Below are 22,431 nucleotides of genomic sequence, written 5' to 3' on the forward strand. Positions count from 1 at the left end.
ACTACTTATTTTGTCGATCCCTGAAGGATGAAAGCAAAGTAGACCTTGATGGAATTTGAACTCAGAAAACAGAGATGGACAAAATGCCACTAAAGATCTTGTCTGGCATGCTAACGACCCTGCCAACTTGCAGTAAATAATAATAATAATAATGATAATAATAATAATTATTTAAATTTCAAGAAGTTGCAAAATGAAAACTAAAACTTAGAGTAAATTTAGTATGATGGAAACTGAAATATCTAAAAAAACAGTTTAGGTAAAGTTAGTAACAATGTCTGATTAGATGAATGATTTAAGAATAAAAAAAAAAATTTAAGAAGATAAGAGTAATTTATATTAATGGGAAATGCAGTAGTACTAGTCATGGAAGTGAAACAGCAATAACCAGACTGTCCTGTCCAGTCATGTTATTGCTGTGAAAGTTTGAAGCAGAAGTAAGGATAAATTATCAAGGTAATTATTAAGAGTAAAGATATGAAAAATTCTAGGTTACAAAAAAAAAAAAAAAAAGAAAAAAAAGTAGCCAGACGACCAAGAGGCTATAGTTTATAAAGAGTCTTAAAAGAATTTGTTCAAAAGCTTTCTGAATGAGTTTGGAATAGAAATAAATAGAAAGCAACTATATTTATAAAAGAAATAAGTTGTTTTTTTTTTGTCCACCACATTAATTCAGATTTTTATTTTGCTTGAGTACAATGGGCTGAACACTAATGAAAAATTGTTTCCTTGGAGATTATATACATTTTTCTAACTAAGTATAAATTAAGAGATTATATTTCCTTTGTTTCCATATAGCACAAAGCATGGCTATGCGGTTATGATAAATAAATTAGCTTCATAATCACATGGTTCCAGGTTCAATCCCATTGTGTGGTTCCTTGACCAAGGCTGTTCTAAGCATTGTGAGTGAAATTAGGTAAATGGAAACTTTACAGAAGCAAGTTGCATGGACTATAGCTGTGTTTGGACAGTAACTTGAGCTTTTGCATAAGATTTAACACCACTGCCTGGCTCTAGGGTGCCTTTAGCAGAGTCCACTTTCTTGCAAGTATTCACACAAAGTCTCCCATTCAAAGATAACTTACGAACCATAGGATGCATGCATTTCTGCATGCTGGGCATCATCAGCTACAAATGCTGAATCCATTCTTCAAAGCCTTATAGGAATGATAGTTATTATATGTAAGAACAGCGAATGAGTTATATTTGTAGACATGGTTAAATTGGAATAAACAAACTTAAGCTACACAAAGAAACTGTGACTAAAATAGGATTGCAAAAGAAAAATTTTTTATTCATAGCTGACAGCACATAACAATGCATGAGATTATTCATAGCTTCATATATCTCACAAAAGAGGTTGTGGGTGCTAACAAAAGTACAAGTATTGCATTAATTGAATGGCTTAGGTGTATAGTTGAACATATATCTTTAAGGAATCTAGCATGTCTGACTCAGTAAAAAAAAAATGAAGAAAACAAATTAAAGAGACTTCAAAGTAGAGTTTATGTAAAAAGTGACACCAATAAAATCATATTTTATATTATTGCCTTTAATTACATGTAAAATAAATATCTAAATATAGCATTTTAAGTAAACCTAACAATTAGGGGAAAAGAAACAATGTACATAAAGGCAACAGCTCCTCTATTTCTATTAGAGAAGAATCAAAATAAAACCACAAGAAGTACATAAACTCAAAAGCTGATTCATTTGTTGAAAGTCATTCAGTTCAAAATTTAAGGTGTGGGAATTCCCTAAATATGATCATTATTAAGACCCAGATGTAAATGTAAAATAAATTTTGGGTTATAAAATTGTGAAAATGCAGAGATTTTCTCAGTAATAAATTACAATTTTTTTTTTTTTAATAATGCAAGCAACGTAAGGTATCCAGTAATAAGCTAGGGTCATTTCAACCAAATTTGAGTCCATTTCTTTTACTAACATTTGTTTTGTAATACTTATCCAAAGAAAATGGACATTACTGCCAAAAAACAACCCACCCACAAAAACAACATGATTATTACCTCTGCCTTAGCGAAGGCGGAGGTATTGTTTTCAGTTGTGTTTGTTTGTTTGTTTGTTTGTTTGTCTGTGGACAAGATATCTCAAGAAACACTGGATGGATTTGGATGAAACTTTCAGGGATGTTTGGCCTCATGACTGGCACAAACTGATTAGATTTGGGGATCAATCTGATACCGGACAAGGATTCTCTGGATTGTTTACATAAAACCACCCAAGTAACACTCAATAAAAGTATTAGTTCATATTTCATCTCTCAGTGGTTACATTAGAAAATAAAAAGAATATCTAGCTGGAAACATAACTGCTCCAACTTATAAGAGGATATATATGTTTTTCAGAAATGTATATTAGTAACAGAGTCAGTATAATATCAAAAAGTAATATTTATTCCTACTTAAACATGGATGTTTTGTTAGAACTATACAGCAATAGTTACCATAAGAGAAACTCTCATACAGTTCTATATTTAAGAGATGAGGAATTATGTATGCTACTTACATTTGATGGATATTTGTCCTCATCTTGTTTGTTGTTAACACAATGTTTCGGCTGATATACCCTCCAGCCTTCATCAGATGTCTTGGGAAAATTTCGAACCTGGGTTCTCATTCCTAAGGTATTTTTTGATGTTAGTATTATTATTCTGATCACTGCTTAGAACTTGGAATCTTGGGGTTAGTAGCCCGCACTCTTAACCACTATGCCATATGCCCATCGGCAATTAATTATGGAGAAAAATACCTTAGGAATGAGAACCCAGGTTCGAAATTTTGGCTTGGTTTCTATGGATGGATGCCCTTCCTTATGCCAACCACTTTACAGAGCATACTGAGTGTTTGGCTTGGTTTCCCCAAGACACCTGACGAAGGCTGGAGGGTATATCAGCTGAAATGTTGTGTTAGCAACAAACAAGAGGAGGACAAATATCCGTCAAATGTAAATAATGTAAGAAACTCTCATATTGCCTTTTTGTACTCTTGCTTATATCACCAGCGAGGAGACATCTCCTGTGCCAAGACCATCAGATCACACAATTTTGACCTTCCTTGATCTTTTCAATGATGGCTGCTTGACTGCACCAAAAGCCAAAATGAGAGTTTCCCTTGTGGTATCTACCAGAACATCCACATCTAAGTGGGGATAGATATTTTTCAGAAACCCATCAAATACAGAAAAATAAAAGTAGCAAATATTCACACATATGGACATGGAGTTTTTTTTCTCTGTAAAGAATATAATCAAAATGTGATTGCTTACCCCATGTTGGACTTGAGACATAGACTGTGTCAGCTTTATTGATGGTGCGATAAAAATCAGCAGAAAGACGTATGGCACCAGTACCTCCTAGAGACTGCACTCCAACAACCTGCACAAATTAATATAATATTAGTGGTTGACAAAAGATTGTCTGATGGTGTTCTGAAGAATACAATTATTGCATTTTTTTATACATGGGCAACAACCATTTTCCTATAGGAGAAAGATGCAGTTCAAGGAACTGCAATTAATTATGGGTTCATGAAATGAATGATAAAAAGGCAAAACAATTCAATCTTGTCTTAATGGATGTATCTAAATCAGTGGTTCTCAACCATTTTTTTTTTACCTATGGACCCCTTTGATTCCTATTTTACCCCTGTGTGGAGGGGAAACCCTCATAGACATTCAAAGTCTAAAAACTATTAAATTTTTATGATTAACGTTACGAGGAATTGTATAAAATTGTTTAAATATTTTGAATATTGTAAAAATATGAGCAATTTGTTGCACATAAATTCTAACAACAAAATCTTATGTAGATCCCCAAAGGGTTATGTGGATCCCCAAAGGGTTATGTGGATCCCAATTGAAAACCACTGATCTAAATAATATAAGTAATTTAATAATACTTCTGATGGTTCCCTGCTTTTATGGACAATATAACTATTAAAGGATCAACAGAACATTAAAATATTTTATTCCAACTATCAGATTCTTTGCAAGTCACTCTATTTCTGATGATTGAAAATATAGATGAATATTTGTAATAAAAGCAAGAACAACAGAATATATGTGATACAGGTATAGGCATTGATTGGTTAGGAAGTCTGCTTTGCAACCAAGTGGTTTTGGGTTCACTCCTACAGTGCAGCACCTTGGGTAAGTGTTTTCTACAACAGCTCTGAGTTGACCAATGCCTTGTGAGCAGATTTGGTAGACTGAAACTGAGTGGAAGCCCATCATTTGTGTGTTCCACCACCACTTGACAACTGATGTTAGTTTGTTTACATCTCCATAACAGTGTACCGGACTTCAAAATAAGTACCAAAGTCACTTTGACTAAACACTTCAAGGTGGTGTACTGTACAATAACTGTACAAGTAAAAGATAAAAGATATACATTCTTTTGTTCATCGCCATACATTACCTCATACACAATATACCATTTTGACAAACAGAATGAATGGTAATAAAGAAGCTAACTTATATATTGATTTCAAACTTTGGTACAAGGCCAGCAATTTCGGGGGAGGAGCTAAGTTGATTACATCAACCCCAAAAGGATGAAAGGCAAAGTCAACTCAGAACATATAGATGGATGAAATGCTGCTAAGTATATCACCTGGCATTCTAACAATTCTGCCACTTTGCGGTCTTAAGCTAATTCATATATTAAGAGATAAAATGTTAAAGAAATCCTTATTCCTTTGATGAGAATTTGCCAATATCAAAAAAGAAGAGTGAAGTAAAATATCTTCAAACAGATGATGTAGTGGAACTTGTTTGTCTAAGATTTGATTCCAATACTTAGCAATACCATGGTGACATTCTTTTAAACATTGAAAATGTTTATGGAGCAGGCATTGCTGTGTTTTTAAGAGGTTTGCTTCCCAACCACATGGTTTTGGGTTCAGTCTCACCATGTGACATCTTAGATAAGTGTTTTCTACTATAGTCCCAGGTTGGCCAAAGCCTTGTGAGTGGATCTGGTAGATGAAAACTATATGGAAACTCGTCTATATATATGTGTGTTTGTATGTATACACATATGTATGTGTGTGTATATGTTTGTGTCTTCTTGACTTGACACTGTGTAAATAGTAAATGAATGTCATTCATTTCCAGTATTTTGTGAAAACATGTCTGGCTATGGGGAAATACCTTGCCTGGAACCAGGAAGGATATCCCACCATGGAAAACCTGTCTCAATAAACTCTGTTCAACCCATGCAATCATGGAAAAGTGGACAGTAAAATGATAATGGTGATGATGATGATGATTAAAAACGAAATGATGTACCATGTTTTCAGACAATAAATGCAAAAGAATCACTCATAATATAGAGTTGGAATTGGTATTTATATTTGAAGATTGTAGTAGACAGAATATTTGTTTGAAGCACTTTAAATCAATCAGTCATCCATTATATATTTATATGGTAGCAAAAAATCAATTGAACTTATCAATAAGCAATGACTATAATAGAAATGGATGCATAGGACTGTATGACATTTGTTTATAATAATTATGTGATGTCAAGACAAGAAGACACCACTTCTCACACACACACTGGGATTCTTTCAGTTTCTGCCTACCAAATTTACTCACAAGCTTTTGGTCAGCCTGGAGTGGTAGTAGAAGTCACTTGCCCAAGGTGTCACACAATGGGTTAATGGAAATATAATCAATAAAAGATGACAATGAGAATAAAACATATAACAAAGTAACTATCACATAAAAAGAAAGTGGGAAGTATTTACTAACATGTTTAAACAAATGATGTGAGAAAAGAATGAAGTTTCTCACAGCTGTATGAGAACTACAAATATTGGTTTCAAATTCTGGCACAAGGCCAGCAATTTCGGGGGAGGAGGAGGTAAGTCGATTACTTTGGCCTAAGTGCTCAACTAGTACTGAAAGGATGAAAGGCAAAGTCAATCCTGGCAGAATTTGAACCCAGAATGTAAAATTGGATGAAATGCCACTAACGATTTTGCCAGTTCTCTGCTTCATGAGAACTACAAATATTAAAATGCTTAACAATTAAGTCGTATGAATTTTTCTCATAATAAAGATAAAACAGTTAAACAATTATTCTCGAAAGCAAACATGATCAAAGAAGATTAAATGTTTTAGCTGGAAAAAGTTTAGAAATCAAGAAACCAAAGATTTTTAATTAGGTATATTTCAGTGAGAATTTATTTTCATATTTATATTCTTTTATTTGTTTCAGTTATTTGACTGCAGCGATGCTGGAGCACTGCCTTTAGTCAAGCAAATTGATCCCAGGACTTATTCTTTGTAAGCCTAGTACTTATTCTATTGGTCTCTTTTGCCAAACCACTAAGCTATGGGAACATAATGACACCAGCATCGTTTTGTCAAGCAATGTTGGGGGGGGGGACAAACACAGACACACATACACATATGTGTACATATATATATATATATGTTTCAGTTTCCGTCTACAAGGTTTTGGTTGGCTCTAGGCTATAGTAGAACACACATGCCCAAGGTGCCATGCAGTGGGACTGAACCCAGAACCATGTGGTTGGTAAGCAAGCTACTTACTACACAGCCACTCCTGCGCCTATATATGTATGTATTCTTTTTTACAACTTAAACTGGATGAATTTCCCTGATTTATTCAGGCATTAAATTTCAGAATAGGCACAGGTGTGGCCGTGTGAAAAATGGTTTTTAGGTTCAGTCCCACTTTGTGGTACTATGAACAAGTGTCTTCTACTATAGTACCAAGCTGACTAAAGCCTGGTGAGTGGATTTTATAGACAGAAACTGAAAAGAAGCCCATTGTATGTATGTGTGTGTGTGTGTCTGTATATATATATATATATTATATATATATATAATATATATATATATGTATGTATGTATGTATATATTACTGTCTCCTTGTATTGATATCACATGACAGTTGTAAATGAGTGCCACTGTCATCCAACTGGTGTCCTTTGTTTCCAATCTTCTGTGAAAACATAACTAGTCATGGGGAAATATTACCTCATTTGGAAACAGGAAGGATATCTGGCTGAAGAAAATCTGCTTCAACAAATTCCATCCAACCCATGTCCACATAGAAAAGTGGACATTAAAATAATGATGATAATATTTAACACCTTTAGTAAACTGTTTTGGTGGGAACCTGATTCAAATTGAAAAATGTCTAGTTGAATAGATCTGCTGTACAGTGAAATCAAAACTGCAATACATGGTATGAGTGTAATGGATTGATGAGGTAGTGATTGGCAGGCTTTAGGGCATTGGATAGAATAACATGAAGTATTTGTAATGCTTCTCTGTGCACCGAGTTCAAATCCTGCTGAAGTCATTTTTGTGGGGTTTTAAAATAAGTAGCAATCAATGGTGGTAGTTTGTGGTGTTTGTCTTGGCCTTTTGTGTTCTAACAACACTGGTGCCAAATAGCAGCAGCCTTAGGGCAGCAGTCTTTCTCAAAGACAACATAGATGGCATGGAGAAAGGAAATTTTCTTCACATAAATGCACTTTCCATCACTAAATTGATGAAGTTCTAAATTACTTACTCTGTTTTCAACAATTGCAGGATTTCCTTCTCCAAGTAGCAACCGGATGGCAGAAGATCGAAAGTCAGGGAAACCTAATATAGGTAAGTATTCATGATTCAAGGTAGGATCAGAAGCAATCTGTAGTTCTACTTTGTGAACAACTGGAAGTACCCATGGTTTTCCCTCATTTGTGCGGTAAGCTGTAAATAGTTAAAGAAAAAAGAGAGAAATGAAGAAAGAAATTATACAATCATAAAATTAAAGAAAAAAAACATCATTTACTCAAAAGAGTGGCAACACCTATGCTTTTGCAGGCTCACCTAGATTAGAGAAGTCACTGTAGTTAATAGTTGATGCTCAGTTTGAATATCTGTGGTAAAACAAGCAGACAGGGCTGCAGTTTTGCAAAGAAAGGATTAAGAATTGTGTTTACTCTGTGAGGGGTTTACATAAGTGAGACACAGTAGAAATGATGATAGAAGAAGAGAAGTAGGTATATAGAGGGTTGGGTTTAGATAGAGGCAGCAAAGGAACAGAAATCAATAAAGAAGTGGTAGAAGAAACTGTGTATCTGCAGGTTAGTGATTGTGTCAATGAGAAGATCTTTGTCATTTAGCTGGGAGACATGAGGTTTATTCCAGAAATGCTGAGACTTTTTTCTTAGGAGAGGCAGTTATAACTGTCTTAGATTATTGTAGTTTAAGTACATCATTGCTATACATCTAATAAGCTGATCTGCCAGCTTTTGAGCTAAACACTGCTTCTCGTAGCTGACTAGTTTGCAGAATGCAGTTAGGACATGGGGACAATTTAGAAGTTTGCTATGTAATAAAGTCTTGTGTTGACCTGGGCAAATATACTACAGAAACTTATGAAATGCTCCTGACTGCTTATGGATTAACTTGTATGAGTTGCACATTTTCTTTTTGCTGACACAAGGGGCCTGGTGAAGCAAGTCCAGCAGGAAGCTCATGATGATCCCCATTTTCAACAGCAAAGGCATCATCTACATCCACTGGGTTTCCTCAGGCCAGACAGTCAATAAAGAGTAGTCTGTGGAGGTTTTGAAGGAGTTCAGGAAGAGATTTCATTGCAAAAGGGCAGGGCTCTTTCACTCAGGTCAGTGGCACCAGCACATCAGTTCACATTTCCATCCTGGTAACCAACTACTTGACAGATATAAGTATGAAAACTCTCCCTAAAGTCCAGACCTTGCTCCCTGAGATTTTGGTTGTTCCTCAAGCTGAAGGAGAAGATGATAGAGGCAGTGAGAAGGGTCCTAGACACCTTCAATTTGGAAGACTTCCATGGGGTCTTAATGAAGTGACTGGAGTATTTCAACAAGTGCATTAAGTCAGAAGATTCTACTTTGACGGTGATTAGATTTTTGTACTTCTTTGAAATTAATAAATGTCTCTCCTGAAAAAAGTTTAAAAACTTCTGGAATGCACCTTGTAATTTTTGTAATTTCAAAGCTGTTTATTGTGCATGTGTGGTCAATGCAGCTTCAAAGAGAGTCAGCAACAGATTATGGCTGAAGTATTTTTGAGTCATGAAAAGAAATCCTAAACTTTGGGTGGAATTTTGTTAACCGTTTCAAATAAATTTTTTATCATTTTACTTGTTTCAGTCATTGGACAGCAGTCATACTGGGGCACTCCCTTAAAAGGTTTAGTTGAACTTATTTTTAAGGCTTAATTCTATAAGATTTTTTTCCCTGAACTGCTAACTAATGTGGATGTAACAAACCAACACTAACACAAAGACACACACACACATACATATATAAGAAAAAAGGGATATAAAAAAAAATCAAGGCAGATATCAATAAAGCACTTAGTTTTAAAAGAATTTAGTTAACTATGTTCAACAACCAGATGTCACTAAATGTAAGTAGAATACACATCCATAGTAAATCCTCATGTATAGTGGGTTGGCCTAAAAGACTGGTTTTTGCTGATATGACAGGAAGGTGGTGGAAACCTGCAGGAAGATATGAGCTGTGTATGGGGAGGATGCATTACAGAACATGTGCTGGAAGTGGTTTCAAGATTTTGATTGTGAAATTTTTGGGTTCAAAATGCACCTTGTTCTGGTCTATCAACTGATATTTACAGCAACACCCCCATTATATAACCAGGATGATTGCAGATATTCCCCAAATATCCAAACTGAGAGTTGAAAAACTATCTACATCAATTTGGTTATGTTAGCAGGCTCTATATTTGGGTCCCACATCAATTGGATGAGACTGACCATACCCAACAGATTTCCATCTGTGATTTATTGCAGAAACATGAAGTAAATGATCCACTTTTGAGGAGAATGGTGACAGCAGATGGAAAATAGATCGTCTGTAACAATGTGAAGCACAAATGATCATGGGGAAAGTGCAGTTAACCACCACAAACAACTTCCAGAGCAGGACTTCACTCATAGAATGTTATGCTTTCAATTTGGTGGGATTGTAAGGGTGTTGTCTTTTATGAGCTTCTTCCCATGAACAGGACCACTAATACAAATGTGTACCAGCTGGACAAATTAAATGCAGCTATTCACCAGACGTATCCAGTACTTGCTAATTGTGAAGGCATTATCTTTCATCATGACAATGCCGGACTGCACAGTGACACTCTTTTCTATGAACCAGACACATGAAGAGAACTAAAAAGATACAGCAGAATGTACAAGCCTCCATCAATAACTGCCAGACATATTCTTCATATTACAGGATAAGAAATGAAGATCTCCGACAGAAGGTTGGGTGGGCAGATGCCAGTGGAAGAACAGATCCTGAAGCACAAGTGGGATTGGATAACCCACACCTTAAGGAAATCAAAATCCTGCATTACACATTAAGCTCTGATCTGGAAGCCACAAGGGAGGCAGAAGAGAGGATGCTCTAAAAATAGTTGTAGGTAGAACTGAAGAAGCAGGAATCCAACTGGAGAGAAGCAAAAAAGACAATCGAGAGTTGAGAACAGTGGAGAAAAGTTATCAATGGTCTATGCACCATGGGGGGGACAAAGGGCTTAAGCAGCAGCAACAGTAGTAGTAGTAGCAGCAGTAGTAGTAGTACATGCACACACACAATTTCCATACTTTGTTCCTGTCATCATGCTGCTATGTGAGTACCCCATGGCACTATAGATGATTGAGATAATGCTAAATAGATTTGTCAAGCCCATGACAGCACGGAAAGCAGACATTAAATGATGATGATGAGATTTTTTTCATTTAAGATATAATGCATCTAGGGACTATATGATTCCAGATATACATTTCTTTACATTTTTAAGTTAGTAAAGTGTGAATGGAAGAAAATGCAGCTGCTATTTCTAGCAGTTCAAGAATGGAGGCCCTGATATTGGATCATTCTTAGGATGTACACACATTTGTCTGCTCTTACCATATCATATGCAACATATCAGCTGCATGCACCTGTCTGTTCTTAACTAATGTATGCAACTAATATTTCAGGAATTTTGGCAACATTTAATTACAGGCTTAATAAACTTCAACTGAGTTGAAGGCTACAGGAAACATTTATTATATATAAGCTTACGTATATCATCATCATCACTATCATCTTTCAACATGTTTTCTATGCTGGTATAGGTGGGACAGTTTAATAGGAACTGACAAATCAGACTGCGCCAAACTCCAATGTCTGTTTTGGTATGGTTTCTATGGCAGGATACCCTTCCTAATACCAACCACTTTACAGCGAGTACTGAGTGCTTTTTACATGACATTAGCAGTAATTAGATCACCAAGTAAGCACAAACACACACACAGACCTAAACTTCAGCAAGTCGTTTTCTTCAGGTAATGTGATTAGTTTCCCTCTGACTATCCATTCCATGACTTTGCTGATGTGTGGAGTCAGAGAGATAGGCCTATAACTTTTGGCATCTGTTCTGCTTCCTCCTTTATGGATTAGGCATATTATTCCCTCCTTCAGTTTGCTTGGCAGCCTGCCATTTGCAAGAAAGCTCTGGAAGAGAATCTGCAGTGGTTTCGTGAGGGAAAGCTTACACAATTTGAGGAGGATTGCTGGGAAACCATTCAGGACCAGCAGTTGAGTTTGCGTCCATCTCATCTATGGCTAGTAGTGTATCTTCTTCACTAATGCTGATGTAATCCATCGTAACTGCCTCAATGGCTATAGATGAGGCAGCAACAAAATCCACTGGTTCATTCACTTGTCTGTGCTCCAACAGGGTGGTAAAGAAACTTTTGAACTGGTCATTCAAGACCTCACTAATCTTGGTTGGACTATCTGTGAGGGAGCTTTCCTTTTGGAAGAGGGGACCAATTTTGCAGTGTACTGAGGCTGTTTCTTTGGCATAATGAAAGAAGGCCTTTGGGTTTCACTTAATGTTTTTTTATAACCCAGGCTTCTTTGTATGCTCTCTCCCTCACATAGGATTGTTGCAAATGACTGAAACAAGTGAAAGAATAAAAGAATATATTACATATATATATATATATATAATATATTCTTTTATTCTTAATTTGGTCTGTTTGATTAACATTTTTGCCAATTACATTTTACTATTTTTGAGTGCTACACATACACTGCTTTTTCCTTAGGAATATTTCTATTGTGTAAACTGATAATTTTCCACCATGCCGAGGCAAAAGATCCAATATAGGTTGGCAAACAAATGCTGCAAAGAAAAGTAAACATATGTGTGAAATGAATCTGTGAAGGATGCCACCAGGAGGAACTCTCTCAATGCATTTAGGATGGCTTCAGTGCGAAGAAGGGAAAATGAAGAGCAGCGTTGTGATCGGTTAACACATATTGTTGTGCAATGAGCTTACCCAAGCAATGAGCAACGTCCAGCACACCAAATAAGAAATGCTTCCTCTACTGTTGCTGCACGAGCTTCAGAGACTGCAACACAATGCACAGATCAACTTACAAGAGATGCTTCCTCAACTGCTGTTGCATGAGCTGCAGCACAACGTGCAGATCAACTTACAAAAGATGCTGCAGTGGGTGCTAAAGAGACTACAGAGGAAAGACAACAATGGATGTTGCTCTATGCGGCAAACAGGCAAACATCAGGTAACCATACTCTTGTCACCTTATTTATTTCATTAGCATAATCTTCACAGTATGCTCTCCATTAAGTGTCCCCAATTGTGAGGTAGGCAACAGATACTACACTTTCCATCTTTTTTGCACAGGCCACATGTCAAATTTTTTGTTCAGATAATGTTGTATGTACAACCTAGCGAAACAGCAGGTAAACATTCTGTTTCTCTTTATGTCATATCTTTGGCTCAACCTTTCCATCTGCTAAACAGCACATGTCAGCAGTTATGTGGTAAGGAAAATAATTCAATTACTGCTGGTTTTTTACAGATCAACCTACTCTCCCAATGGAAAACAATGACAAGAGTGTGGGTGTATGATTGCATGTTCATATTGTGCTAAATAAATCAAACAATGCAGGGAACATCTGCCATTATGATTTCTTTCATTCAGTTCAGAGGTGCATCTGTGAATGGTCTAATAACCAAACAGGCATACTTAAACAGCCCCGGGCAATGCCGTGTACACCTGCTAGTATATATAAAGATGAGAATGTGTGTCTGTCTAATCTGTCTGTGTGAATCCCTAAAACTCGAGAACTACACAACCAATTTCATTCAAATTTTACACATGCCTTACCTAAGGTCCATGCAGTGTCATGGGTCAAAATAATTTTCAACTTCTTGCCTAATGCGAGCCCTGAGCAATCTCTTATCTCTTACACTATTCAGTATTATGTGTCAAAAGTGAAATAGTAACATCTCTCTATTGTAATGTAAGATACTTTCACTTTAACAGTTTCACTATTCATACTGACAGTGTTAAAGTGAAATTAATGTCACATATATTATATGTATAGATGTGTAGTATACATGTATATGTATACATGTGTATATATGTATATAGATGTATATGTAATATGTACACCTGTATATATGCATACATATATATACACACATACAAATATACAAACATACATTTATACATATATATATATATATATATACACACATACAATATACAAACATACATTTATACATATATATATATGTGTATATATATATATATATATATATATATATATATATATATATATAAATATAAATATATACACACACACACACACACACACACATATATATGTACGTACATAGGTGCAGGTGTGGCTGTGTGGTAACAAACTTGGTTCCAAAGCACACTGTCCTGGGTTTAGTCCTACTGTGTGGTAACATGGCATGTGTCTTCTGCTATAGTTTCAGACCAACCAAAGCCTTGTGAGTGGATTTGTTAGGCAGAAACTGAGAGAAATCCATCGTATATATATATGTATATATGTAAGTGTATGTGTGTGTCTTTGTGTTTCTCCCTCATCACTGCTTGACAACTAGTGTTGGTTTATTTACATCCCCATAACTTACTGGTTTTAGAAGAGACCGATAGAATAATTACCAGACTTTTCAAAATATAAAAAAACGCACTGGGGCCCGTTCATTTGACAAAAAATTCTTCACTGCCTTGAAGACCCTCATACTTTTGCTTGCCCACTCAATTGTATCTATCCATCTATCTTTCTGTGTGTGTATGTGTGTATGTATATATATATATATATATATATATATAGCCAGGTAGCTGCTCTGGCAACGATCACACTCGGATGGTTCTCTCGGCACCCTACTAGCACGGGCACAAGTGCCAATAAGGCGACGCTAGTAACAATCACACTCGAATGGTGCCTTTTATGTGCCACTGGCATGGAAGCCAGTTAGCCGCTCTGTCAACGATCACACTCGTATGCTGCTCTTTGCACCCCGCTATATATAAATACACACATACACATACATATATACATGTATGTATATGTGCATATATCTATTATATAAAAGTCAATGTCTTTATGTGTGTTACTTATAGAATCGAAAACTACTGCACTGATCCTAATGAAATTTGGGACACAAAATCCAAGCTTAGGGAGAAGGGTAATGCCGTATGTTTCATACAATTGTAGTCTTGGAAGCTGTAGAGTCACCTGAGCATACAAGATGAGCGTTATTTGTAATTCAATGGTACAACAGTGTAAGAGTTTGCTTTGAGATATATTTAGATTGTGATTTCTGCAATGTGGTGCATAATTGTCGAGTAAAGGAGCGGCATCTTTGCCTCAACTGATTCAGTTGCAAAGTGTTATTTTGAGTAAAGTTATTTGGTTGCAGACCTCCTTTGAGTCTTTTTATTATCACTGGGTCAGAGATAGTCCCCAGATAGTAACATTGATTTCAAGGCCTTTCCAGATAAATGATTGGTCATTCAAAGAGATTTATAGATTGTAAATTTATTCTGTTCAGTTACCTATCGGTATAGTGATCATTGGCAAACTCTAGAGGTGACACTTTCATTTCACCTTAGCTCTCACGTTACACAGCTGTTAATGTTTATTTGAGTTGGGTCACGCCCTTCCTATTGCTATAGATCGTAATGCATTTTACAGCTGTACCGGGTCACCTGTATGGTGAGGAATCCTACATTAGGGTAATGACCAGGGTAGGGTAGCTGAGTGCTTATTGCGATCATTTGTCTTTTGCTTTCCTCTACCATTGCTCTCTTTTATAAACCCAATGAACATTGATAAGACACAAGTTAAAAAAGATTCCCAACAATTCAACTTCTCTGGTTCACTTTAAGACCCTGCCCCCTTATAAGGGCCTTAACTCCCACATTTTAGAGCTCCATGTGCTCTATGCGCTCCATTTTTCAGAAGCAAAAACCTTTGAATAGGTTATATAAGATTTGAATTTTGGAAGCTGGGGATAAAGATGGTAGTGTGGTATAAATATGTCATGATTAGAATTTTTGTTAGGGTGTGTAAAGAGGGAGAGAACCTCCATTAAAATTCTTAATCTCCAATTTTTATGAAATTCGAATCATAGGTATTCCAGTTCATTAGAGAAAATATAAGAGAAAAGTCTAATTTTTCAATTCCATGTGACACGGGCAACACTGGGTGTCTTTGCTAGTCTATATATAAAGATAATGTGATTGTGTGTGTTTGTCTGTGTGAATCCCTAAAACTCGAGAACTACACAACTGATTCCATTCAAATTTTACACATGCCTTACTTAGGGTCTATACAGTGTCATGGGCCAAAGAAGAATTTTCAACTTCTTACCTAATATGAGCCCAGAGCAATCTCTTATATCTTACAGTATTTCAGTATTACATGTCAAAAGTGAAATAATATCTCTCTATTGTAATGTGAGATGCTTTCAGTTTAATACTTTCATTATTGATACTGAAACTATTATCTCACATATATACACGCATACATACATACATATATATATATGTGTGCCCCAGCATGCCGCGGCCTTCGGGCTAAAACATTTTAAAGGATCTATATATATATACATCTGCACATATGTATATATATATATATATATATATATATAAATGTAGATGTATATATCTCACATGTATACACGCATAGATACATATATATATATATATATATATATATATATATATTATATATATATATAATGTATATATATATGTATATATATATACTACACTCTCGGAGTGGTTGGCGTTAGGAAGGGCATCCAGCTGTAGAAACACTGCCAGATCTGACTGATGGTGCAGCTTTCGGGCTCCCCAGACCCCAGTTGACCGTCCAACCCATGCTAGCATGGAAAGCGGACGTTAAATGATGATGATGATGATGATGTATGTATACATCTGCACATATGTATATATATATATATAAATGTAGATGTATATATCTCACATGTATACACGCATAGATACATATATATATATATAATATATATATATATATATATATATATATATATATAATGTATATATATATATATATATATATATATATATATAATGTATATATATATGTATGTATACATCTGCACATATGTATATATATATATGTATGTATACATCTGCACATATGTATATATATAAAATGTGTATATATATATATATATATATAATATATATATATATATTTATATTTCTATGTTTATATATGTAATATACATATATATGTATGTAAGTATGCATATATATATGTGATATAATAGTTTCACTTAAATAATAGTGAGACTATATAAACTGAAAGTATCTCACATTACAATAGAGAGATGTTATTGTTTCACTTTTGACATGTAATACTGAAATAGTGTAAGAGATAAGAAATTGCTCTGGGATTGCATTAGGCAAGATAGTTAAAAAAAATAAGATCCCCCAAGGTCAGAGAACTCGAGTTAGGGAGAGCAACCATCAGTTGGAGAACGGACAGCTAGTCAGGGCCACAAACAGGCAGCTAATACAGACAAACGGTCAGAGGGGGAAAGAAGTTTACAATCAGCAACTATAAGACCCAACTTCTCTCGACTCTACAACTTTCACTAGCTCAATTTCTTTTTTACAACATAATTCTATATGAATATGTACACAAACTATACAAGGAAAATCTATCTTTACTTCGCATACTTTTCTATTTACTAATTAAACATACCAAGCCGTCGTGGTTTGGGATTTTTTTGACAATGTAACGATAAATAAATATTTTCTTCACAACTTCAATCACTGTTCTTTCATCTTTACATAATGGCAATCAACGAAGAACCAATCCTTACAAACTGATTACCACTCCGACGTTCCATACTATTGTTTACAAATTAATTTCAAGCGATACAAAAAAAACTTCTACCGTTACGTATAAATACACACACACACACATATATACACAAGAATTAGATTCAAGTTAAAATGCTAAGATCAAGAAAGAGAATAAATTTTATATTTTCACTCATTTGTTTCAATCATTTTGACTGCGGCCATGCTGGAGCATCGCCTTTAAGTCGAGCAAATCGACCCCAGAACTTATTCTTTGTCAGCCTAGTACTTATTCTATCGATCTCTTTTGCCGAACTGCTAGATTACGGAGACGTAAATACACCAGCATCGGTTGTCAAGCGATGTTGGGTGGGTGGGGGGACAAACACAGACACACAAACATATACACACACACACGTATATATTACACACACACACACACACATATATATACACAACGAGCTTTCAGCTTCCGTCTACCAAATCCACACACAAGGCTTTAATCCCCCACCCCATAAATCCTAAAATTTTCACTCTTTTTCGAAGACTGTGCTTTGAAATCATGGTGTTAAAATACAGATAGTTCAAATCCGCAATTTGCTTCTATTTATATGGCGGAAACCTGAATCAAACAATATTTTGTGAAAATTCCCCAAAATAAAATAAGTTATCAAGGGTTGTATGGTGTGCTTGGATCAGACTTCCATGGAAAATAATTTTGGAACCGTTGTTTTGTTGTTTCATTTGGCGTTTTAAAACCTTTCATATTTATAGGCGAGAGAAAGATAATGATTTCTATTAATGACTAAGAATAGAAAAAAGGTCTTTCGTGTTTTTTTCTTTTTCTCAATAACATTTCGTTAGGTTAACAAACTTTACTAAAAAGTGTCTGAGAATAAATTAGTCAACAAATTAATAAGCTCTACAAAAAAAGTTCGGAAATATTTGATACAAATAAATCATCTATAATTGTGTGTTAAATTTCATACTAAATTTTACATTAAAAAGAGGTACGTAAGAAAATGAAGAAATAACGAAATCCCTCTTACATTTCAACCCACTTCCTAAGTAAACAACATGTTAAATATGGGACGATGTAAGAGTTTAGCGTACCGAGATAATAAAACAGCAGTTTCACTCTTATTGTGGATTTTCCGATCTGGAATTTATTATTTTTTTATGCTGTGTTCGTAAAAATAAGAATTTTGTAGCGATAATTATTTGTTTAACTTTACTAGAACATTATTAGGCAAGACTTACTTTTGTACCCCCTCAACCGCACCCTTTTTTTGACAGGAGGAAGTCTTTCCCATTATTTGCCGGGCGAAATGCTTAGTGGTATTTCGTCTGCCGTTACGTTGTGAGTTCAAATTCCGCCGAGGTCGACTTTGCCTTTCACCCTTTCGGGGTCGATAAATTAAGTACCAGTTACGCACTGGGGCCGATGTAATCGACTTAATACCTATGTATGTCCTTGTTTGTCCACTCTATGTTTAGCCCCTAGTGGGTAATAAAGAAATAGGTATTTCGTCTGCCATTACGTTCTGAGTTCAAATTCCGCTGAGGTCGACTTTGCCTTTCATCCTTTCGGGGTCGATTAAATAAGTACCAGTTACGCACTGGGGTCGATATAATCTACTTAATCCGTTTGTCTGTCCTCTCTGTGTTTAGCCCCTTGTGGGTAGTGAAGAAATAGGTATTTCGTCTGCTGCTACGTTCCAAGTTCAAATTCCGCCGAGGTCGACTTTGCCTTCCATCCCTTTCGGGGTCGATGAATCAAGTACAAGTGAAACACAGGAGTCAATGTAATTAATTAGTCCCCTCCCCACCAAATTTGAGGCCTTGTGCCTTTAGTAGAAAGGATTATTAGTATTAGTGGCATTCTTTCGAAAGAATGCCGCATAATGAATATAGAACAAGACCCAGAATATTAAGGCGAAGAATCAATCAATATCACTAACTGTAGTACTTGACTGGCACTTTATTTCACCGTCCTTCGAAGGGTGTATGACAAAGTTGATCTCGGCAGATCAAATGGTACGCTATAGTCAAAGATCACGAAAGAATGTGAGTGAAATCAGAAAGGCTGTGACGGAACACCTATTATTATAGAGCTGCTCCATTAGAGAGGGAAAATTAACAAACCAGAACAAGATGAAACAGAGATTAACCAACGTGAACGATGAACGAAGTGGTTTGATGTAGATGTAACGAACAAGGTCAAGGAGACTAGTAAATAGTGAAAGGACTTTTACAGTGACCTCGCCACGCACGCTAGAAGAAGAAGAATATAGTATGGAGATAAATATTAAAATAATTAATGTTTGTGTGTGTGCAGCAGTGCTATCATATATATAACTGCAACTACAGCTGTGTTATTTATAAACAAGAAGCTTTTCAGCGAAAGTGATCAGATATAATAATATATGAAGGTCATAAAAACTGCAGATATCATTCTTATAGACACCGTACTTACAGAATCTAACAAGCATTTTTAGAAATAATGACAAATTCTTATGTATACATATTTTAACTTTTAATAGATTGATCAAGTTCGAATTTTATCTATCTTTTTAAGATTTTTTTCTTTCCATATATCTTTTTCGGAATTGATTACGTTTCTTATGCACAAGAATCTGGGTGTAATTTCGCTTGTTTTTTTAAGGCAAAAAGAAGCGAAATTTTTAGTATCAAACCAAAGTGTACAATACTCAGCCACGTTCGGTATTTTAATTTTTTTAGAACAAAATAAAAAATAGAAGCAATACGTATATATAAACATGTGATCTTAAGACACCCAGGTTTTAAATGGAGTTGAACGATTTTCATGCCGTTTTCTCAAGGACAACTTGAATGAAAGGAAACAGCTCGAAACACTAGATGATCGAAACAAAATTCGCAAGGGATTTTGTGTGTATGTGTGTGGTGAAAGTAGAGCTTAGTAACTCGTCCTCAAACAGGAGAGAATATTATGCGTTAAAATTAGAAATACATGTATACGAACCACCGACACTGAGGTTAACTTTGTTGGGGTCAGGGTCTGCTCTGTAAGCAGCGCTAACAGCAAAAACTTCCACGGGGTCCGCTATCGGAACATCAGCGTATTTTGAAGACATTTCACTATAAAAGCGTGAGGCAGTGTTGACAATTAAAAGGCGGGAGGGAAAGAGATAACGGGAGAAGGTTTTTATCTGTTTCGTGAACAACAGAAAACTAACAACTGAATGTTTGGCATCAACGCAACGCTGACGATATCGACTTCGGCTGCTTACGGAATTCTAACGGTATTTACCGAACAAGCCAACTCAAACTGGTTAAAGTACCTGAAGCTTGAGATTAAGAATGACGTTGCTCAGGGTCAGATATTGAACTCGTGTCAGGTCACTGGGGTCAATTTCTTGGTGAGGGTGGTAGTGGTGAAACCAGAACAATGAATTAATAATTAAAAATACTTCAGACAAAAAGATTTATATTCTTCTTTTTCTTAATGCTAACGCTAACCCTAAACACTGGGTGTGCGTATTCTTTACCGTCGCCTGGAGAATATATATATATATATATATATATATATATATATATATATATGTAATCAAAATAAGCACCAGGATATCCGTAACGGTAGAAGTTTGTTTTTGTAACGGTTGAAATTAATTTGTAAACAATAGTATGGAACGTCGGAGTGGTAATCAGTTTGTAAGGATTGGTTCATCGTTGATTGCCATTATGTAAAGATGAAAGAACAGTGATTGAAGTTGTGAAGAAAATATTTATTTATCGTTACATTGTCAAAAAAAAAAAAACCCAAACCACGACGGCTTGGTATGTATAATTAGTAAATAGAAAAGTATGCGAAGTGAAGATAGATGTCGTAGATTTTCCTTGTATAGTTTGTGTACACGTTCTCTTAGTAGTGATCCACAGATAGAGATAGAATTATGTTGTTTGAGAAAAGAAATTGAGCCAGTAAAAGTTGTAGAGTCGTGGAAAGTTGTCCCATAGTTGCTGACTATAAACTTCTTTCTCCCACTGACCATTTGTCTATATTAGCTGCCCGCTTGTGGGCCTGACTAGCTGTCCGTTCACTAACTGATTGTCGCTCTCCCTAACTCGGGTTCTTACTAACTCGTTGTCACTAATTGACTTTTGTTTGAGGGTTCTTGTTATCTTAATTCTAGATTTTGGTAAAATAGAAAAGGTTAGAAAGCTCAAGTGGCGAGACATTATTTTGCTTAGCTAAGGCATCTGGCAAACGTAAACAGCTGTCACAGGAAAACTATTGTTTTACCGTGAGAAAAGTACTGTTGAAATGTTAATGTAAATTTGGCTATCTAGGATCGAATCTACATCATGCCTGCAAGATCCACTACACACACACACATGTATGTATGTATGTATGTAGTTGTTTCATGCAGGCATAGCGTAGATTCGATCTTTGATAACTAAATTTCACTTAACAGTTCAACAGCACTTTTCTCACAGTAAAACAATAACTGTTGCACACACACACACACATATATATACATACATGCATATATATACACATATATATACATATACATATACATATATGTAAGTTGTCTAAGAGACCATTAGTCAGGGAGAAAATGCAGTCGTATATCTGTCAGTAGAGTGACTATATTATCCGAATTTTATGGTATTAAATAACCATCACGGCTGATCTTACTAATCGGTTTCACATAAAGAATACAATGGAGTGTAAGGTAACAATCTGATTATATAACTTTACGCTCATCAGAGATAGCGGATATGGAAGGGAATATGGCGACTACTCTCTATTGTTGGAGGTGGATTAGCACAACCAGTCAGTGGCTGCTGTGAAAAAGCGGTGAAATGAAAAAGGTCCAGGGGATTGGATTAGGAGTTATGTTCCTTGGTTGAGTATACTGTGAAGCTGGCAAGACTTATCTTGAATGGTGAAAGTGTATATTATTAATGTGGTATTCCTGCAGGGGTGGGGTGTGTGGTATGTGTAGCGGTGTCATAGGTATAATTTTTTCCTGGTGTGTAGGTATATATAGCTGTGTTCATTGGGGTGTTTTGTTTCTGTAAAGGATAAAATTGTGGGGTGGGGGCTAATGGCCACATGCTGGATAGGCTCAGAAAGGACTACACAGGCACCATGAACTCTCTTGGACTGAAATGGTAGATTTCCTTGATGTGACCCTGGACCTGGAAT

The 22,431-nt window shown here is 35.6% G+C and overlaps 1 protein-coding gene across 1 annotated transcript in view; it reads right to left on the reverse strand.

Annotated features, from left to right (window-relative positions):
* Positions 1-20,547, reverse strand: part of LOC115219838 (aspartate aminotransferase, cytoplasmic-like) — a 34,001-nt gene extending 13,454 nt beyond the window's left edge. The window contains exons 1-3 of the mRNA XM_029790124.2: positions 20,239-20,547; positions 7,577-7,758; positions 3,292-3,400 (exon numbers count right to left, since the gene is read on the reverse strand). Coding sequence (XP_029645984.1) covers positions 3,292-3,400; positions 7,577-7,758; positions 20,239-20,350 — 403 coding nt within the window. The 5' untranslated portion in view covers positions 20,351-20,547. The remainder of the gene's footprint in view (positions 1-3,291; positions 3,401-7,576; positions 7,759-20,238) is intronic.
* Positions 20,548-22,431: the final 1,884 nt, after the last annotated feature.

The sequence above is a fragment of the Octopus sinensis genome, linkage group LG15, assembly GCF_006345805.1.
Source record: "Octopus sinensis linkage group LG15, ASM634580v1, whole genome shotgun sequence".
Lineage (NCBI taxonomy): Eukaryota > Metazoa > Mollusca > Cephalopoda > Octopoda > Octopodidae > Octopus > Octopus sinensis.